Source organism: Drosophila mojavensis, unplaced genomic scaffold (genome assembly GCF_018153725.1).
Source record: "Drosophila mojavensis isolate 15081-1352.22 unplaced genomic scaffold, ASM1815372v1 contig_36, whole genome shotgun sequence".
NCBI lineage: Eukaryota > Metazoa > Arthropoda > Insecta > Diptera > Drosophilidae > Drosophila > Drosophila mojavensis.
In genome coordinates, this window is record NW_025318858.1 from 10,421,897 (window position 1) to 10,438,445 (window position 16,549).

The 16,549-nt window shown below is 33.5% G+C and overlaps 4 protein-coding genes across 7 annotated transcripts in view; 3 read left to right on the top strand and 1 right to left on the bottom strand.

The window, feature by feature from the left end:
- LOC6576469 (angiotensin-converting enzyme) overlaps positions 1–16,549 on the bottom strand; it is a 66,695-nt gene that overhangs the window by 22,171 nt on the left and 27,975 nt on the right. The gene's annotated exons all lie outside the window — the stretch shown is intronic.
- LOC122757270 (mantle protein) lies at positions 8,007–10,590 on the top strand. Its single transcript, XM_044008940.1, has 2 exons — positions 8,007–8,117; positions 9,147–10,590. The coding sequence occupies exons 1-2, from the start codon at positions 8,106–8,108 to the stop codon at positions 10,020–10,022; spliced, it is 888 nt and encodes a 295-aa protein (XP_043864875.1). The 5' UTR covers positions 8,007–8,105; the 3' UTR covers positions 10,023–10,590.
- Positions 13,953–14,566, top strand: LOC26528237. The gene is made up of 2 exons (XM_015165187.3): positions 13,953–14,179; positions 14,267–14,566. Exons 1-2 carry the CDS (start codon positions 14,004–14,006, stop codon positions 14,397–14,399), a joined length of 309 nt encoding a protein of 102 aa, XP_015020673.1. The 5' UTR covers positions 13,953–14,003; the 3' UTR covers positions 14,400–14,566.
- On the top strand, positions 15,151–16,548 carry LOC116803814. Of its 2 annotated transcripts, XR_006357241.1 has the most exons (4): positions 15,151–15,509; positions 15,563–15,697; positions 15,762–16,452; positions 16,512–16,548. XR_006357241.1 is itself a non-coding variant. In XM_032728418.2 (3 exons), exons 1-3 carry the CDS (start codon positions 15,282–15,284, stop codon positions 15,999–16,001), a joined length of 603 nt encoding a protein of 200 aa, XP_032584309.1. In that variant the 5' UTR covers positions 15,151–15,281; the 3' UTR covers positions 16,002–16,495. The 2 variants fall into 2 exon arrangements, 1 of the variants encoding a protein (XP_032584309.1); XM_032728418.2 differs by lacking the exon at positions 16,512–16,548 and having other exon boundaries at positions 15,762–16,495.

Sequence of the window (16,549 nt, forward strand, 5' to 3'; positions counted from 1 at the left end):
TGGCATTTTAGCTGCTGTTGCTGCTGCTGCTGTTGTTGTTATTGCTGTTATTGTTATTGCTGTTTGTGTTTTTGAGCCTCTTCGAAAAATAATTTGGATATTAGTAATTTAATATTTTACATTGTCATTCCTGCATGTGTTGTTGTTGCTTTTTTATTACAGCTGAGCGAATCAAAGCAAATGGCAAATTAAATAAACATTGATTTGTTTTATAGGGCGTGTTTGCATGCCTATCGTCACATTTGTCAGAAAATTGATTGAGAAATGTCAACAACGAAATATATTCAGTTATTTCATGGATTTCAAAGTTGAGATAAAACTAAACAGTTACATAAATAAATTTAAAAATACAACAAAGCATCTAACAAAAGACTTATAAAAATAGATATCTTCACGGTAGCAAAATGACAAAGCAGAAAAAGAAAGGCATAAATATATATTTAAATAAAAAGGGATTATATTAAAAATCAATCAAAAACAATGAAAAATAGGTAACTAAAAGAAAAAGAAACAGAAATGTATCATCATAAAATAATCACAATAACTCTTTTAGAAGAAGGCAAAATATAATGAAATAAAAAAAATACTTTAAGCAAATCAAAAAATGGAAAAAATAAATATATATGTAAAAAAAATATATATATAAAAAAGAAATGAAATGACAGAAACAGACTAAAGAGAAACAATTTATACTATAAATATAAAAATATATTAAAAAAAAAAAATTAAAAATAAATAAACCTTTTAAATGATAACTATCAACAGCGAAAATAGAATTTCTCAGGCATAAAAATGGATTTGAAAAAATTGTTTAATAATAAGCACTTGAAAATCATATTTCCAAGATCTAAATTGAATTTTAAAGTTGCTGTAGTCGGCTACATTAATTAAGATTGGCAAATGGATAAAAGACGTAGTTTTGTTTTAATTTAAGAAACCAAATAAAATAGAGATCATATCATTATGCCCTTGAATTAGCTGATGATCTTTAGCTGCTTTATTTACTTTTTATAGTTGATGCTGACTTTTATTTGAAAATTATATGCTTAAATGTCTGGATTTGTATTTGCTAACTTTTCTAATCTATTTATGCAACCTGAGCCAGTTGCACCACATAGACAATAAATTTCAATTGGGTGGATGCTAATACATAATAGAAACCGTTGCCAGTTCGCACACGCCTCATATAGGCACACGTATATGCATATATATTTATGCATATATATATATATATATATTTTTACACTCTCACACAATCCGCAATTCACGACAAAAGTCAAACAAATGAAAACGTACAAGCGACATAATTCCCATGCTTGGGATTGTGTGTTGTTTGCATTTTGTTTTGTCTCTTTTTTAATCCAATTCTTTTTTTTGTTTTTCGTGATCTTATTGTTTCAGTTTTGCGCTAATTGCGGCGCAAAAACACACAAGTAATGAAACAGCGAAGAAGAAGAAAACGAAACAAATACAACTTCTTAGCACACAAAATGATTTATGCATTGTTTTATATTGCCAAACATGTGTGCTAAATGACTTATAGCTGGGGTATTTCCGAGACCAAACGAGAAGGATTGACTAAAGCGTTTCTAAATTGAATATAATTATGGCTAGATCGTATTTAAAAAAAAAAAAAAAAAAAAAAAAAAAAACAGCCTTTTAAAATAACGCTGGATACCATATTCTAGCTGTACAACATGAATATCTCAGTTAATATCAGCTGCATGACAAGAACTGTAATGCTGTTATGCAAAAGTATATTATAAAAGATTTAAGCAACAAACTCGATTTGATATTACGCTTGATTTGAAATTCAATTTATTTCTCTTTGAGAAAAAAAAAAAGTTGTTTATTATAGTAATATAATAAATTGTACTAAGTGCTATATATTCATATATATTATATATACAAATAAATATAATCATAATTATGTCATATGGATATTAATTTAAGATCATTCACTTCATCTTATGCAATCTCTATTAAATAAACATTCAATTAAAATGACAAAAACTTTTATTGCATTCATTAATTTGTTCCGCTTCGCATTTTTATTTACAATATCAAGTTTTGTTGAAATTTCCCGATTCCAGATTATTTGAAATAATTTATGTTGTGTGTTATGTGTATTGAGTACTATACTTAAAATTGCTATTCGAATACGATGCAAATTTGATGTCAAGTTTATTTGCGAGCACTTTAAACCTGCCCCTAACAAATCTTTATTTAATATGCATATTTTGTATATATTTTTAATCATTGTTTTTACTTTTATTTGGCTAAAACTCGTTGGTAATTGAAGTGCCGAGAGTGTTGCTGGTGGGCGGGTCGCTGGTGGGCGTGTCAGCCAGTTCTTGAATGCATCAGCAGCAGCAGCAGCAGCCAACTGCAAATTCTCTCGACTCTATGCAGAGCCATTGGGCCAGCGGTTCCGTGTGGCTCGCTGAGCGTAGGCGAGTTGCGCGATTCAAGGTCTGACTTAGTGCCGTGCCCCTTCAAGCCAAAATGTCAAATGGACAGCGAACACACAACAAAAATTGGCCACTTTTAGCTGCCATTTGCGTGGCTTTGTCTTGCCTGCCGCGTATTTATTTTCCCAGAATTTTAGTGCGATAAGTGGTGCCGGCCCTAAGGCCAAGCGCGGGTGTTGAGGTCACAGCAGAAAATCATTAAAAAATAAAGCGTTATAATAACGGTTTTAACGACAAACAAACAGACAAAACAATTGCTCTAACAGTGACATAAAATGCAGCCAAAAAATGAAATTAAAAATTTTTACTCTCATGACCTTTTTGCGCAATTATCAAAAATGATAATAATAATAAAAAAAATTAAACGAACTAGATAACTGCAGTAGCTAAAAGCAATTGTGATTGTTGTTGTTTCTGTTGTTGTTGCTTTGATGTAAACAACTGTTGTTTTATATATATATTTTTTTTTTTTTTTTTTGTAAACGTGCAGAGTTCGAAATGCGTCCAAATTAAATGTCGAAGGTTTTGCACGATTGTCTCGCTCTCGCACTCGCTCTTTCTCTTACTCTGTCTTTCTCTCTGGTGCAGTCGGAATTGACAAATACGATCCGTACCTACCTCAACTAGCCTCGACACAATTTCAATTCCAGCTCAGGCACGAAATGTGCTTAGCTGCCACAAACAGAAAAAGAAATCTTGGCCAGTCCAGCAAAAGCCTAACAATTTAGGCCAAATTGTATTGGACTTAAATTGTTGCCGCTTTTTTTGTTTTTTTTTTAATAAATTTTTACTGATCTGCTTGAAGCGATTTGCGAGGTAACCCTGGCACAACCCACAATTATGCTCGACAGCGTTTACACTCAACTTAATTTTATTCTATAATAAAAAAAAACCGTTTTTATGTTGTTTTTAGCTTGAATTATGTTTAATTAAGCCTAATATTTGGCCTATCATATATATAAATATTATAAATAAATTATTGTTCTCCCAGAAAGAATAAAGAATAAATGCCTCGAAGCTAGTTAGCAGCAATTAGTTGGCTAACATGAACAGTAAAAAGTCAAGCTTAGCTTGAAAGTTAAATTAATCACTCTTTCAGCATAATTCCACGTCTGTGCATCAAAACATGTTCGGCATTTCAGCCAAATCGATTGCAAAGTTCAAAACATGCGACAAAAATGCAACTAAGTGAGGCAAAACGAAAAAAAAAATTTTAAAAATCACAGCAGATTGACAAATGCGAAGCATCTTGAAAGTGGAGCACATGCACAGATTATACACCTGTTGCATACACATACAGAAAGATAAAAAATTGCCCGATTCATCGATTAAATGGCAAATGACAAATCTTTGGCCAGAGCCAATAAATCGATGCTGTCCAAATTAAAGCCATACTTTTTAGTCCTCTTAAGCATTCGAACTTTGCATTTGAAATAAATCGTATACCTATATAAGTATATATATGTACATATATAATACTTGACATTAAATTTATTTTGTTTTAAGTAGCAATAATACTCTAAAATATTTAAGGCAAGCAATATTTATTGTACAATCTCATGGTTGTTTATTTACCAAGTCAAGTTTAATAACTAATAAATAAAATAATAAAAATAAAAATAAATAAAAAAAAAAACAAAATTAAAAATTTTTTATTTGTATATTAGTGGAATGTAAGAAGTAGATAATAAAATCTTAGTAACGAAAATATAAATATTTAAACATTAACATTGAAAATTTTCAATAAAATTAAATTTTAATTAATATAAGTATGGTAAATAAATAACATAGTTCATGTTTTGAATGAATATAGTATAAATAAATAAATTTAAAATTTAAAATATGTAATGATAAAAGAAAAAAAATTGTATGATTTAAAACTGAACAATTTTAATTTAATATTATACAATATATTATATTAAAACTTCCCCAAAAAATCTATAGCAAATAATTTTTCAAATCGATCGCTTATAGTGTACGTGCTTAATTTTTTTTAACAATGCCCATTTTAAATTGCCTTTGACTACACAATGCCCCACAAGAAGCTCTACACTTCTTTGTCAGTTTAAAATTTATTTCCCCAGACAAAACGTGTTTTATTTTTTTTTTTAATATACTCTGAATTCATTGAAAACGGGACATTAAGGTATAATGTTTTTGCCCAAATGATTTGACATTTGAAATATATATTCTTTTGTTCATTCAGGATAAGCTTATAACGATACTCAGTAAAGATAAGCGTATATTCAATTTATTTGTGAATAAAACTAGTTTCTTCGCTAGCGAGAAATCTGAGACTTGACTTGTTATATGTATAGAAGATATAAGCTCAAAACTTAACTTAAGCCTTTAACTTAAAAACATATTTATCCAGCTCAAACTAATATCTATGAAATATACATATAAAAATCAAAGCATTTTTTATTTATTTTAAGTACACATTTCGTTAAAACGTCATTGAAATTGAAATTGAAAAGAAGATGCAAAAGATCTCAGTTGGACAACGCCTTCACCGGCTATTGCATATAAAATATCGTGTAATATAATAGAATCCTCAACTCAGTTTTCAAATGTCTAAAATATATGTATATGAAACATTAAATGCTATTTAAAGAAACGCCGACAGAAAAAAAATATCAATAATAAATAAAAAAGGGAATAAATAAATAAAGAGCTAAAAAAAATAAAAAAAAAAAAAAAAAAAAAAAATTACAATACATAGAAAACGATTTTTTAATCTTAAATTTGTTGGGCTTTAGAACTGGTTCACCTTAACGCCACCGCTGGGCATTAATTATAAACAGACGACTTTTTTGTTTAGTTTTTGTTTAAATCTTAACAACAAGCTGAATCTATAATGTGAAACAAACTTTGATTAGCTAATGGCCCGCTGATATTTTATGCAAATGCCTTGCTCTGCATTTAGACATAGTCTGACTACATAGATGATTCGATCTGTTTTGCATAATCGTATAGACGTCATCAGAATCCACACATATTTTTCAACTAACGATGTGCGCGTTTCAGTAAATGAAATAAGAAGAAAAACAACAACAAATTCGTCTTTTTAATTTGATTGTGAATCTTTTGTCTTCAGTGCTCGTTGCATTCGTTATGCGATTGCTTAATTTATAGCTCTTTCTTATATTTTGTATCAATATGAGCGGAGTACAAAAGATGAATTCTTTAGTTTAATTATTGGCTTATTAAATTTCGAAATTATTTTCGAGCTGATTTTTTATAAAGATATTTGCATATTTTTTTGGGGTATTTTTTTTTTTTTTTTTTTTTTTTTGTTATTGTAAATTAAATTTTTCGAAAAATTAGAATATTGACTTTACATTTCTTATGACGTCTGTGTGTTTTTTTTTTTTTTTGGCACGTGTATGATATGAGAGATCAAATTAAAAACAAGAAGCTGTGACTGACGTAGCCGCATCCGCCGCCACAGTGAACGCACATAAACTTGAACTTGAATTTAATGTTGGGCCTTAACCGCTATGTTTCTTCCCTTCACTTTGAATCTTATTTAAGTTTATTAAAAACGATCTACGGCTTATTATTTTTTGTTTTTGTGCTGCTGCTTCTTGTTTTTTTCTTTTGATGGCTTTCAATTGTTGTTTTTGGGGTCATCGGCGCGCTGCAGAGTTCTTTATATAACGACACCGAACAAAGGCCGCCTTTAAGATCTGTACGATAATGTAGTTCAAATTCAGTCTAATGATAATGTTAACAATAATACTGATGACAGCCCACGACCTTCGCCTTCAAACTGCATATTATAGCTGACCACAATCTGATCTAACGATATATCTGTATATATAAAGTCGTAAATCTAATGCTTGTATTCTCGCTTTGAGTCGACTCTCATTGTTCACACGTTCCATTTACATGGCCATTGGCCGATTCGACTCGTACTACCCATTCAGTTGGCTATATCTGCATATATATATATAGATATATTTACAAGTTCGCAGTATTTCCTATGCACATTAAAATGTCAAATTGTACTCACACACACACACAAACACACTGTAAGCGTTCAATCATTGCACCCACAATACGAATTTACTTGGCCCGAAAATCATTCGAGATCAAAAGTTCAGTCACGAACCCAAGCGAACCGAACCCAACTTAGAAGAACTTGCAGACCAAGTGGCGCATGTTTTTTTACTGTTGTGTTTTTTTTTACCGACAACAACAAGAATTACACAAGAAAATTGTGGAAAATGCAACTGAATTTGCTTAGCACAAGAAAATGTGTGCCTAATGTTGATTTTGCCTTTTGGGCAGCAGCCGCAACTACAGCCAAAGGTTTCGTCTATCTTAATTCGAGCGGGCGGATTTCTCGTTTCTTCATTAATTTTTCGACTAAATAATTATGCTGTATCTATAATGAACCTACATAAAAAAAAAAAAAAAAAAAACAAAACAAAAAATCAAAGCCGAAGCATTGCTAATATGCTACAAATAATCATTTATAGACAGTTGAGATTAAAGAGCTAAAACCAAAACATTAATACAATTCTGTGGTAAAAGGAAACGGAAATGAAATTGGCAAAGTGATTTCCGACATTTTAGTTTTTTCTAACGAGAGAACAAACACCTAAATATAATACTTCCTCAATGTATTTGATGTTATGCATTTCGTAGAACACATTTAGTTTTTGATCAATTTGCTTTTTTTCGTTTTTATATATTCATCAATTTTCATTTAGTATTTTATTTCTTATTATTTTTATATTTATTTAACTTTGGGAATAACTGTAAAGGAATTTGAAAATAATAATATTCAAACAAATATTTGTTATATAAATAAGTTCAGTTTGTTTTTAAAGCTTATTATTATTTTATTTAATTTCATTAAATAAATTATAAATATTTTAGACATTTCCTTTAATATTATGAATATCTCTTAGTTATCAAATACATTTCTTACAGATTTTCCACTCAATTGCATCAAAGTGACATTTATTCAAACAGAATAGTTCAGTTTTCAAAAAACTTGCATTTTGATATTTTTGGAAATAAATGAAGTAGTTATTTGTCTTTTAAATTTCCTCCTTAAAGGCTGAATGTTTTTTTTTTTTTTTCGAAACACTTATACACTGTGGAACCTTTTTTACTATGCAGTGCCCCCAGTTGTCCACTAAGTACTTAGTGACATCAGCTGTGTTGCCGTGCCGTCAACAGCTCTAGACGCCACACCGATAGGCAAGCACACACGCGCACTGCGGCTCACACGTATTACATGTACGTACACGTACAGTGTCCGTGTGAGCTGAAAGCTTTTTTAGCATGCAGCACAGCCTTTCTTTACGCACAGAGAGCGGAGACAGAAACAAAGACAGAGAGCGTGAGAGCATAGATAACTGACAGAGAGCGAGCGAGGAAAAGAGCGAGCTTTTGGAGCTGTCGCCACCCGCTGTCGCTGCTGCTGTCGACGTCGATCTTTGGCGCAGCCACCGGGCCAGAGCATCCAGCCGTAGCCGTGGTTCGCCTGATCGGCATATAAAAGTTCGCAATGTCTTAGCAAAATTATTCAGTTAACAGTTGCGGGTTGGTTGAGACATACAAGCCCCGGCAAGAGTTAAGTTAAGTGTCGCCAGTCTAGAAGTTAAAACAAAGTGCAAAATGAAATCCATGGTATGTTGTGTTCAAGCGTACTATAATATACAAACTAAATGTCAAGCCAACTAAACCATCTAAGAAACGTTTCAAGTTATAAAATCACCAAGTGTTCGCATTATATTCATCATAAATATCTTATATCTAGTTATCACATCGCAATATAATGGAAATAAATATATAATTATTATTTTGTGCTACGAAAATCTCAAAATATAATTGTGTTTCAAAATATTATTGAATTTTAACAGTTCTAGGAGCAAAATCAAATTTCAACTATCTTTTTAAAAGCTTACAAGCTTTACATATAGCTATTTCAGCTTTTCAAATTTTGTAGATACCTCAAAATTAAACTAATAGTATATCTACATATATATGAAAAAAAGAAAAAACAAATTTTATTATTCTAGAATTTTCTTAATAAACTTCTAAAACAAATAATCACAAAAATTCAATATATTTTTGTAAATAACATTGCCAGAGCCTTAAATAAAAACCACATATTTTTCTGAAAAAAAAAATTATTTTGCGGAGTTTCTAAGCCTAATGAAAGTAATTTAAAATATTTTGAATAGTATATTTTTTTAATAGTAAACTTAACACATGTGGCTGGCTCGTATTAAAATAAAAAAATGTATTAGCAATTTTTATCTTAACAATTAAAAAAAAATTCAAAGAACTTTTTATTAATTAATTAATTTTAATGAAATTAAAAATTTTTAGGCACATTAAGTAGGAAACATATATAACTACCGTCAACTACAAAGACACCACTACACTTTTCATCACATAGAGTGATACAAAAACATCAAGCATACGCCACTTGGCACGCACCGCGCAGGTTCTTTGCGCATTACGTATGCGCCGCGTGGCCGATGAGTGGAGCTACCATTGAACTTGGCGCGCAGCCAAACACATTTGGCAGATTGCATAATTGTCATATTTGAAATAATTGTTGGCGGAAGTGCCGCAGCAGTCTGATTATATAATCGTTGTTGTAGCGATCGTATCGATTAACCCACTTTGGTTTTCTTTTTCATTTTGCAGCTCATTTTTGGCCTGGTGGCTATGTGCGCGCTGTTGGCCAGCGCCGAGGAGGCCGAAAAGAAAGTAGAGGCTGCAGTTGCTGCTGAAGCGCCTGAGAAGAAGCAGGAGAAGCGCGGCATTGCCTATTCGGGCTATGGCTATGGTGGCTCCAGCTACGGTGTCTCCGGTCTGGGCGGTGGTGCGATTCTGGGCGGTGGTGCAATTTTAAGCAGCGGACCCGGTGCCGTTGTCCAGCAGCTGCCCACACAGGTGCGCACCAACACCGTTGTGCGTACCGTGCAGGTGCCTTATCAGGTGGAGCGTCGTGTGCCCTATCCTGTTGAGAAGACCGTCACCTATCCCGTCAAGGTGCCCGTGCCACAGCCCTACCCCGTCGAGAAGGTCGTCCAATACCCAGTGAAGGAGATCGTCAAGGTGCCCGTCCATGTGCCACAGCCCTACCCCGTCGAGAAGGTCGTCAAGGTGCCCGTCAAGATCCCCGTCGATCGTCCCTACACCGTCCATGTGCCCAAGCCATACCCCGTGCCCGTCGAGAAGCCAGTCCCCTACACCGTTGAGAAGCGCGTCATCCAGAAGGTGCCCGTCCATGTCGATCGCCCAGTGCCCTATGAGGTGAAAGTGCCCGTCAACGTGCACGTTGAGAGCCACGTGAAGCCCGCCATCACCGTCACCCACACCGTCACCAGAACCGAGGGTCAGCCCATCGTCAGCGCGCCAATTGCCTACGGTGGCGGCTCAGGCATTGGTATCTCCGGACCTGGCATTGCTGTCGGCTCCGGTCATGGTATCATCTCCACCGGTCATGGTATCTCCGGATATGGCGTCACCGGACACGGTGTCGTCTCCGGACACGGCGGCTACCTCCACAAAAAGTAGATCAATTTTAATGCTAATGAGGGCCACACCAGCATCGGGTAAAAGGCGTATGGCAACCAACATCAAACAATACTTTATCATAACAACAACAACAAGAACAACCATAAGAAAAAGATAAGAAATGAACCTAACTGGAACTATCCCAAAAACGAAAAAAGAAACCCGCGACCCGCAACCCTCAAAGTACGACTTACACTTTAGTTTTAGTTTGTGATACCAACCGAAATTCTAGGAGGAAAGCAACGAACAGCGTGTTCAACGGGAAGATCATCAAATGCGGCAATTCGTTGAGTGTTTTCCTAAACGGAACACTCTGGAAACTTGCCAGCCCCTCCCTCCCCCTTCAATGGAAGGAGAAACAATCATCAAGTCGCATTCGGTTGTCCTGCTTGTCTGTATGTTAGTTGTGTCACCATCTTCCACTTATGTACAGTTCTTTCTAGACAGAAAACTAAACAAAAACATCGAAAATTCAGTTGCCTCTACGACTTTATTTTACGTCAATTTCTATTCTATGAAATTTTTGTACATATTTCAACAATGTAAATAAAAAGAAATTTAAAAGACATTCTCGTTTTTCTCTTTTGTGATTTGTAATGAGTTCTTATTAGGTTCAATTTCAATCGGGGCAAAATCAATTCTTAAGCAGTCAATATTGAATAAATAAATTTAAATAAATACAGAAATAACATTAATTGAAAGACAGATTAAAATGACATATTAATATAAATAATATTAGAGTCTACTTGGGTCGTTATTAGAGTCAAGTCAAGTATAATAGTATATTAACAACTACAACAACAACTGTTATTGCTGAAACTAATTCTTTTATATACTACATTACTTTTGTAGTTTTCCATGTTATTATTTACACTTTATTATTATAATTATTATGTATAAATATAATGAAAATAGGCACAAACCTATAAGTAATAGCATGAAAAAATACACAAAAAATTAATAAAAATAAATATGTTAAAGATTATTGTCTCACTTTCATTTGTAAAAAAAAAAAATGTAGATATATATATATATATATATAATATATAATGTAAATATAAATATATATAATATACATAGTAAATATAAATATATTCATATAATAGGATTATCTTGATAAATATAAATATTTCACCACAATTTAAGTTTAAAATCTTACAAAATGTTTTGTGAAATTTCGAGTTTTTCTATATTTTGAGATTATTTCTATGTGTTTGCCCATTTCTGAAACTAACGATTTCAACATAAAATGGTAATATTATAAATTTTTAATGTAAAAATAAAAGCTTTCGAGAGCGCCAAACGCTTAGAGCTTCTGAGAAACTTCGAAAAGCTTTTATTTGTGTTACAACTGTACGCCAGACAAAGCTGAAGTGAGACTCAAACTTTACGTAAAGTTTCTACGTATGAAACGGTAAAAGTATGCTAAAGCTTTAATATATACCACATATATATGATGATCAGGGTTAAGACCCAAAGCCTCTAAATATGCAATCCATTAACAAATACAATACCCAAATTAGTTGTACACAAAGAAATACGAATGCTAGAATGTCTATTAGTATCCATCTGCAAAGTTGAACATTTTAAGATCTCAATATAAGAAAAGTGAGCAAAATCAATAAGAAATAGGTAAATATATTATTTTTGGGCAATCCTAAGAAGGTATCTTATTAGCTTAACTATCAAAATGTAAGCACTAAATCGATAACTGTGGAACAGGTTACTGCAAAAGATAACCTCTCCAAGTATATGTTTTAAAGGCTAACAAGTTTGGAAGCAATATACTCTCTACATTTTCAGATTGAGCATAATAAACAGATAATATTATTTCTCACAACAGTGACATATTCTGAGGTAAATTCAGTTTAAGTAATTTCAGTAGGTTATCAGTTGCAACAATGGGACATATTTGTGTGACTAACTAAATCAGTAGACAGCCAAGTGCCCCTCACTGCAGATCACAAGACGCGAGCTTGGGGAAGAACAAACAATTGGATGCCAGAATGTGGAAGCTTAAAGTAATATTAATATTTAGTCTAGTGGCCCAGGCGCTGCTTCAAACTGAAAAGGACGACTTAGGGACTTCAACCGAATCTAGTTTGTGCACAGTGCACAACATAGTGAGCTATACAATAACGGAGGAGACACCTATGGAGGAGTCCGGCAACTTTGCAGAGCACTTCATAAGGCTAGGCATTGTAGGCTCAATGCGTGAAGTCGTAAGCACAGAGCTTGAACGAGTCTTCTGATATTAGAATATATATATATATTTATATAAATATATATATATATAAATATTATCTATTATCACATAGATAAAAACGAAATTAGAGCCTCGTCAAGTTTGCTGTCCGGGCTACTTCGAGGGCTACGATGGAATCTGCCAAGCAGTTTTGGCCACAGCAGTGATTTACACAACAAGTTCTATTGAAAGTTCAACCGACAGTACTGAAAATGCCGCAATGAACAAGAGTTCGACCAACTTGTTTATCTACTCAATTGGACTTCCACTGATTTTAGCAGCTATTGTACTGCTTATATATTGCGTCTATTCATACCGAAAGATAACGGCTTTGCGAGATAAACAATATGAAGCTGGCAATGAACTTATAGACCGCGAAACTTCTTTTACAATTAATGATATGAGCTAAATATTATGTAATATGAGTGACAGAAATTTTGTCATTATATATATATATATATATATTTTTTTTTTATGGGTATGTAGAGATCGAGAATGTAGGCCAGAATTAAATCTAATATAAAATAAATAGAAACTTATGCTTTGACAACCGTTACGGAATATATATATATATATATATATTAACTCTTGTTTAGAGCAGATGCTGTGTTAGATTGACTATTACAAACATAGTAGCGGACAGCACGACAGCCTAGTCGCTTGCTCGCGTCTATCACATAAACTCTGTAAACTCAAATAATCGCTAATAAACTAATCACTAAGTAAATTCAATCGTTTAATAATTTAAAGCTATTCGAAAAATCTCGATAGCTCAACATTTGGTGACCCCGACGTGATATATATATATATATATATATATATACATATATATATATAATGAATATAATATATTCATATATAGTTACAGATTCAGTCCTAATAATATAATATGTAAAATTAATATGTACCATATTAGGCAGTCTTATATCGTTTATATGAACAGAAGTGACTCATGAGTCAGTTCCTTTTACATACAAGATATGGGGTATGGAATATCAAATGTTATATATTAAAAAAAAATTTTAATAAATAAAGAAGTGTAAGTAAGTGGGACCGGCTGTATTATACTCGCCAGTGAACGAGCCATATAATTTATAATTTTATATGCAAATTTGATTCAACGCTTTAAACTGGTTAACTGTAACTGATTAGTAATGTCCGCCTTTAAAGAGTCTTTTATATATTTATTATATCACATGACATATTTGTGGAACAAATAGTGTTCAAAGTATAATGGGATTTATACACATTAAATAATCATTCCAAAAATGTATATTACATTATTATATTGTGATTATTCGATAAAACTGCTGAGTAATTTGCTAAATTGTTTTCTAGCTGCTCTATCTGCAAGACTGTTCATGATACATTTTAGGATAAGGTATTTATATTTTTAGCGAATCTTTATAAACATAAATTTCAAGTTCAAAGTGTCTAAAATTAATAGCATCGTAAATACTCTTTAATATTTCCCGATTTTCCACACTTAAAAACTTAAAGCACTTAAAAGAGAGCCGAATGAATATATGAGTTCAATATTCAGATTTCAAATGTTTAGCTTAGTGCTGAAATGGTCGCTCTAGCAAGTAGAGAGACGGACAATCGCTAGGGTTCTGCCAGCATTCCGTTAAACAAATATACTCTTCTTGATTCGTGAACGAATATAAGATTGGGCACAGCTGCTCGCTGAACTTCAAACAATGTTTTAGTTTAGATTTATACACTCTGAATTGATCATGTGCAAAATTTGGGTACTTCTACTTGCCATACTGAGTGCTTACATACATATGGCAACTTCCACAGAAGATCCCCATTTGTGCATCAAAAATGTCGAAGTGCCGTACACAGTAACGGAACGCGTTAACCTGGACAACTATGGCGAGTTTGCCATAGTTGTAAGTTTGCCATGGTTGTAAGTACATATATAATGGAGATATGCTTATATATATATATATATAAGAATATATTAATATATTGATATATCTTGACATATAACCAGGAAAAAGTCAAATTGGAGCCACGCGAAGTATGCTGCGATGGCTACGAGCCTTCTGCTATACCCGGAGAGGGCTGCCAACCTGTGCCTACATCAACTGAAGACCCCGAACAGTGCACCACAGCAGCATCAATAGAAGACAAGCCAATTGTGCCAATGGCCAGGTCGATGAGCTCAAAACTAATTCGCAGCTGTGACTTTTTTACATTTATTCTCATGGCATTTCTGTTGGATTATTAGAAATAATTGATATTCTTACAAATAATAAAACAACAAAAATTCTATGCTTTTTAAAAAATAAAAGTTGTCTCAAAACTATCCGAGTTTGACTCTCTCAGCTGATGACCATTGCTGCTGAGAGTGGCAATTATCGGCAGCCACCGTTAGAGCTTGAGCTTTTAAGCCCGTATGCGGAACGCAGCACGCTTATCGCCATACATTGAGGAATTTGAGACTTCGTCTTACTTATTATTTCTATGGAAAAACTTTTAATCATTTCTGTTGACAATTTTGCATACAAAATACATATTAAAAAAAAAACGTGTTTCCCCAAAATTAAAAGTTATAAAAATAATGTACAATTATTTGTATATAATATCAAAGTTTCACTTCCGCTATGCTGTTTCAATGATAAGGGTTTCAGAGAACTTGTGTTTATACATATTAAAATAAATAAAAGATTGCATTTGTGACCAATTTGCGTTTAATTAGTTGCGTTTTGTAAGCGCGGCTAGTCGAAATCCTTAAAGCTCTGACCATGGGCAGGACTCAGAATCTATTATTATTCCTGTTTTGGATAATCTTTAAAGCTAACTGTAGTCCAATGGACTACAACAATACCTGTTTAATTCCCGGCATCACTATTGATCTGATGATTGACTTAAGGAATGACTGGGTAAGGCGAAACTTCTTTCTTCCAGAAGCAGCTCACGTCCAAATTTTCGTTGAAATGAATTCTACGTAACAGTGAAGTCATATTTAATCCTACTACTTTGCCACCACAGGATAAATTCTATCAATGCTGTCCCGGATATGCAGGACTAATCGGAAAATGCCTGCCCGTTTGTTCTACGGACTGCGGGCCAAATGCGATTCGCCGGAGCACTGTGCTTGCATAGATGATGACTATGAGAAGATCGAAGGTGGCACGGGATGTAAGCCAAAGATGAATAGAAACTTATGCGTGGACAAGGACTTGGCAGACCAAAATCGTTGGATAACGTTTAGATCAAACAACCAAGGGGTGGTAAGCGATAGTTAGATTCTGTTGGAATACTAATTAAATACAACACTCTCAAGCCACCAATGGTGTGCTGTGATGGCTATGAGAGGCTGAACGAGTCGAAGACCTGTTTGCGAAAGGTGGACGAGCATGAGTGCACAGAACTGATTCAGGTCTGGGATAAGCAAACGTTGGCTCCCAATGGAGTCTCGGTAAATAATAAAGATGATAATAATTACTATAATATAATAGTAGTTATTTTCCAATTGATAAAAGCGAATTACGACAACGCAATTGCAACGAGTTTGCTGCGAGGGCTACAAGAGGCAAACGACAAACGAACCTTGCCTCCCCCAATCGGAAGTAAGTAACATCATCGAGCATGTTCTTCAATATGTTTCTGTTAACTTATCTATTAAGGTAACTGATGGTGCTTCAAGGAATTTGAAAGCCCACGTAAGAATTCCGATTCATCTGCAGAAAATGGCGCAAAAGACGAGCCACAAGAATACGTAAGTAAACTAAAGTATAAGTAAATTATAAAAGTTGATCTAAAAACGTTCCACGGATGAGCCTGAAATTAAAAAGTCGCTGACGCTAGATGATTTAGGGAAAATGTACAAAGACTTAGATCTGACCACTGATTTCGAAGGTATGGTAATATTTATTTAAAATATTAACTTATTATTTATTCCACATGCTAGGATTTCAATTTTTTATCTAAGTAATCTAAAATGCTTCATTAACTATATTCCAACAGGCTGAAGAACAAACTGATTCGCTCAAGCCTACGCCCTTGGCTGTCACAGCAGCGCCCGTAAGTATGAAAGTGAATCAAATGTCAACAAAATTACCCAAGGCAACAAATATGGAAGTTGAAGTCTCAACGCCTAGGAATCCCAAGAATGTAGAAAGGGAAACTGAACTTTGGGAAAACTTGCATCCTACACTGCCAACCGATTGCTTAGTAAGTAAATACAAACTTTCACAAGGAATTAAGTATTATAAGTCTCTTCAAATCTAAAGGACACAAAGATCGAAGAAAGCGTTTGATAGTTTTGATG

Bases quoted from the DNA above. Each gene is read 5' to 3' on its own strand.
- LOC26528237 (XM_015165187.3), top strand. From the start codon at position 14,004: ATGTGCAAAATTTGGGTACTTCTACTTGCCATACTGAGTGCTTACATA. The intron at 14,180-14,266 runs GTAAGTACATAT...ACATATAACCAG, and splicing joins GTTGTAAGTTTGCCATGGTT to GAAAAAGTCAAATTGGAGCC.
- LOC116803814 (XM_032728418.2), top strand. From the start codon at position 15,282: ATGCTGTCCCGGATATGCAGGACTAATCGGAAAATGCCTGCCCGTTTG. The intron at 15,510-15,562 runs GTAAGCGATAGT...AACACTCTCAAG, and splicing joins GATCAAACAACCAAGGGGTG to CCACCAATGGTGTGCTGTGA. The intron at 15,698-15,761 runs GTAAATAATAAA...AATTGATAAAAG, and splicing joins TGGCTCCCAATGGAGTCTCG to CGAATTACGACAACGCAATT.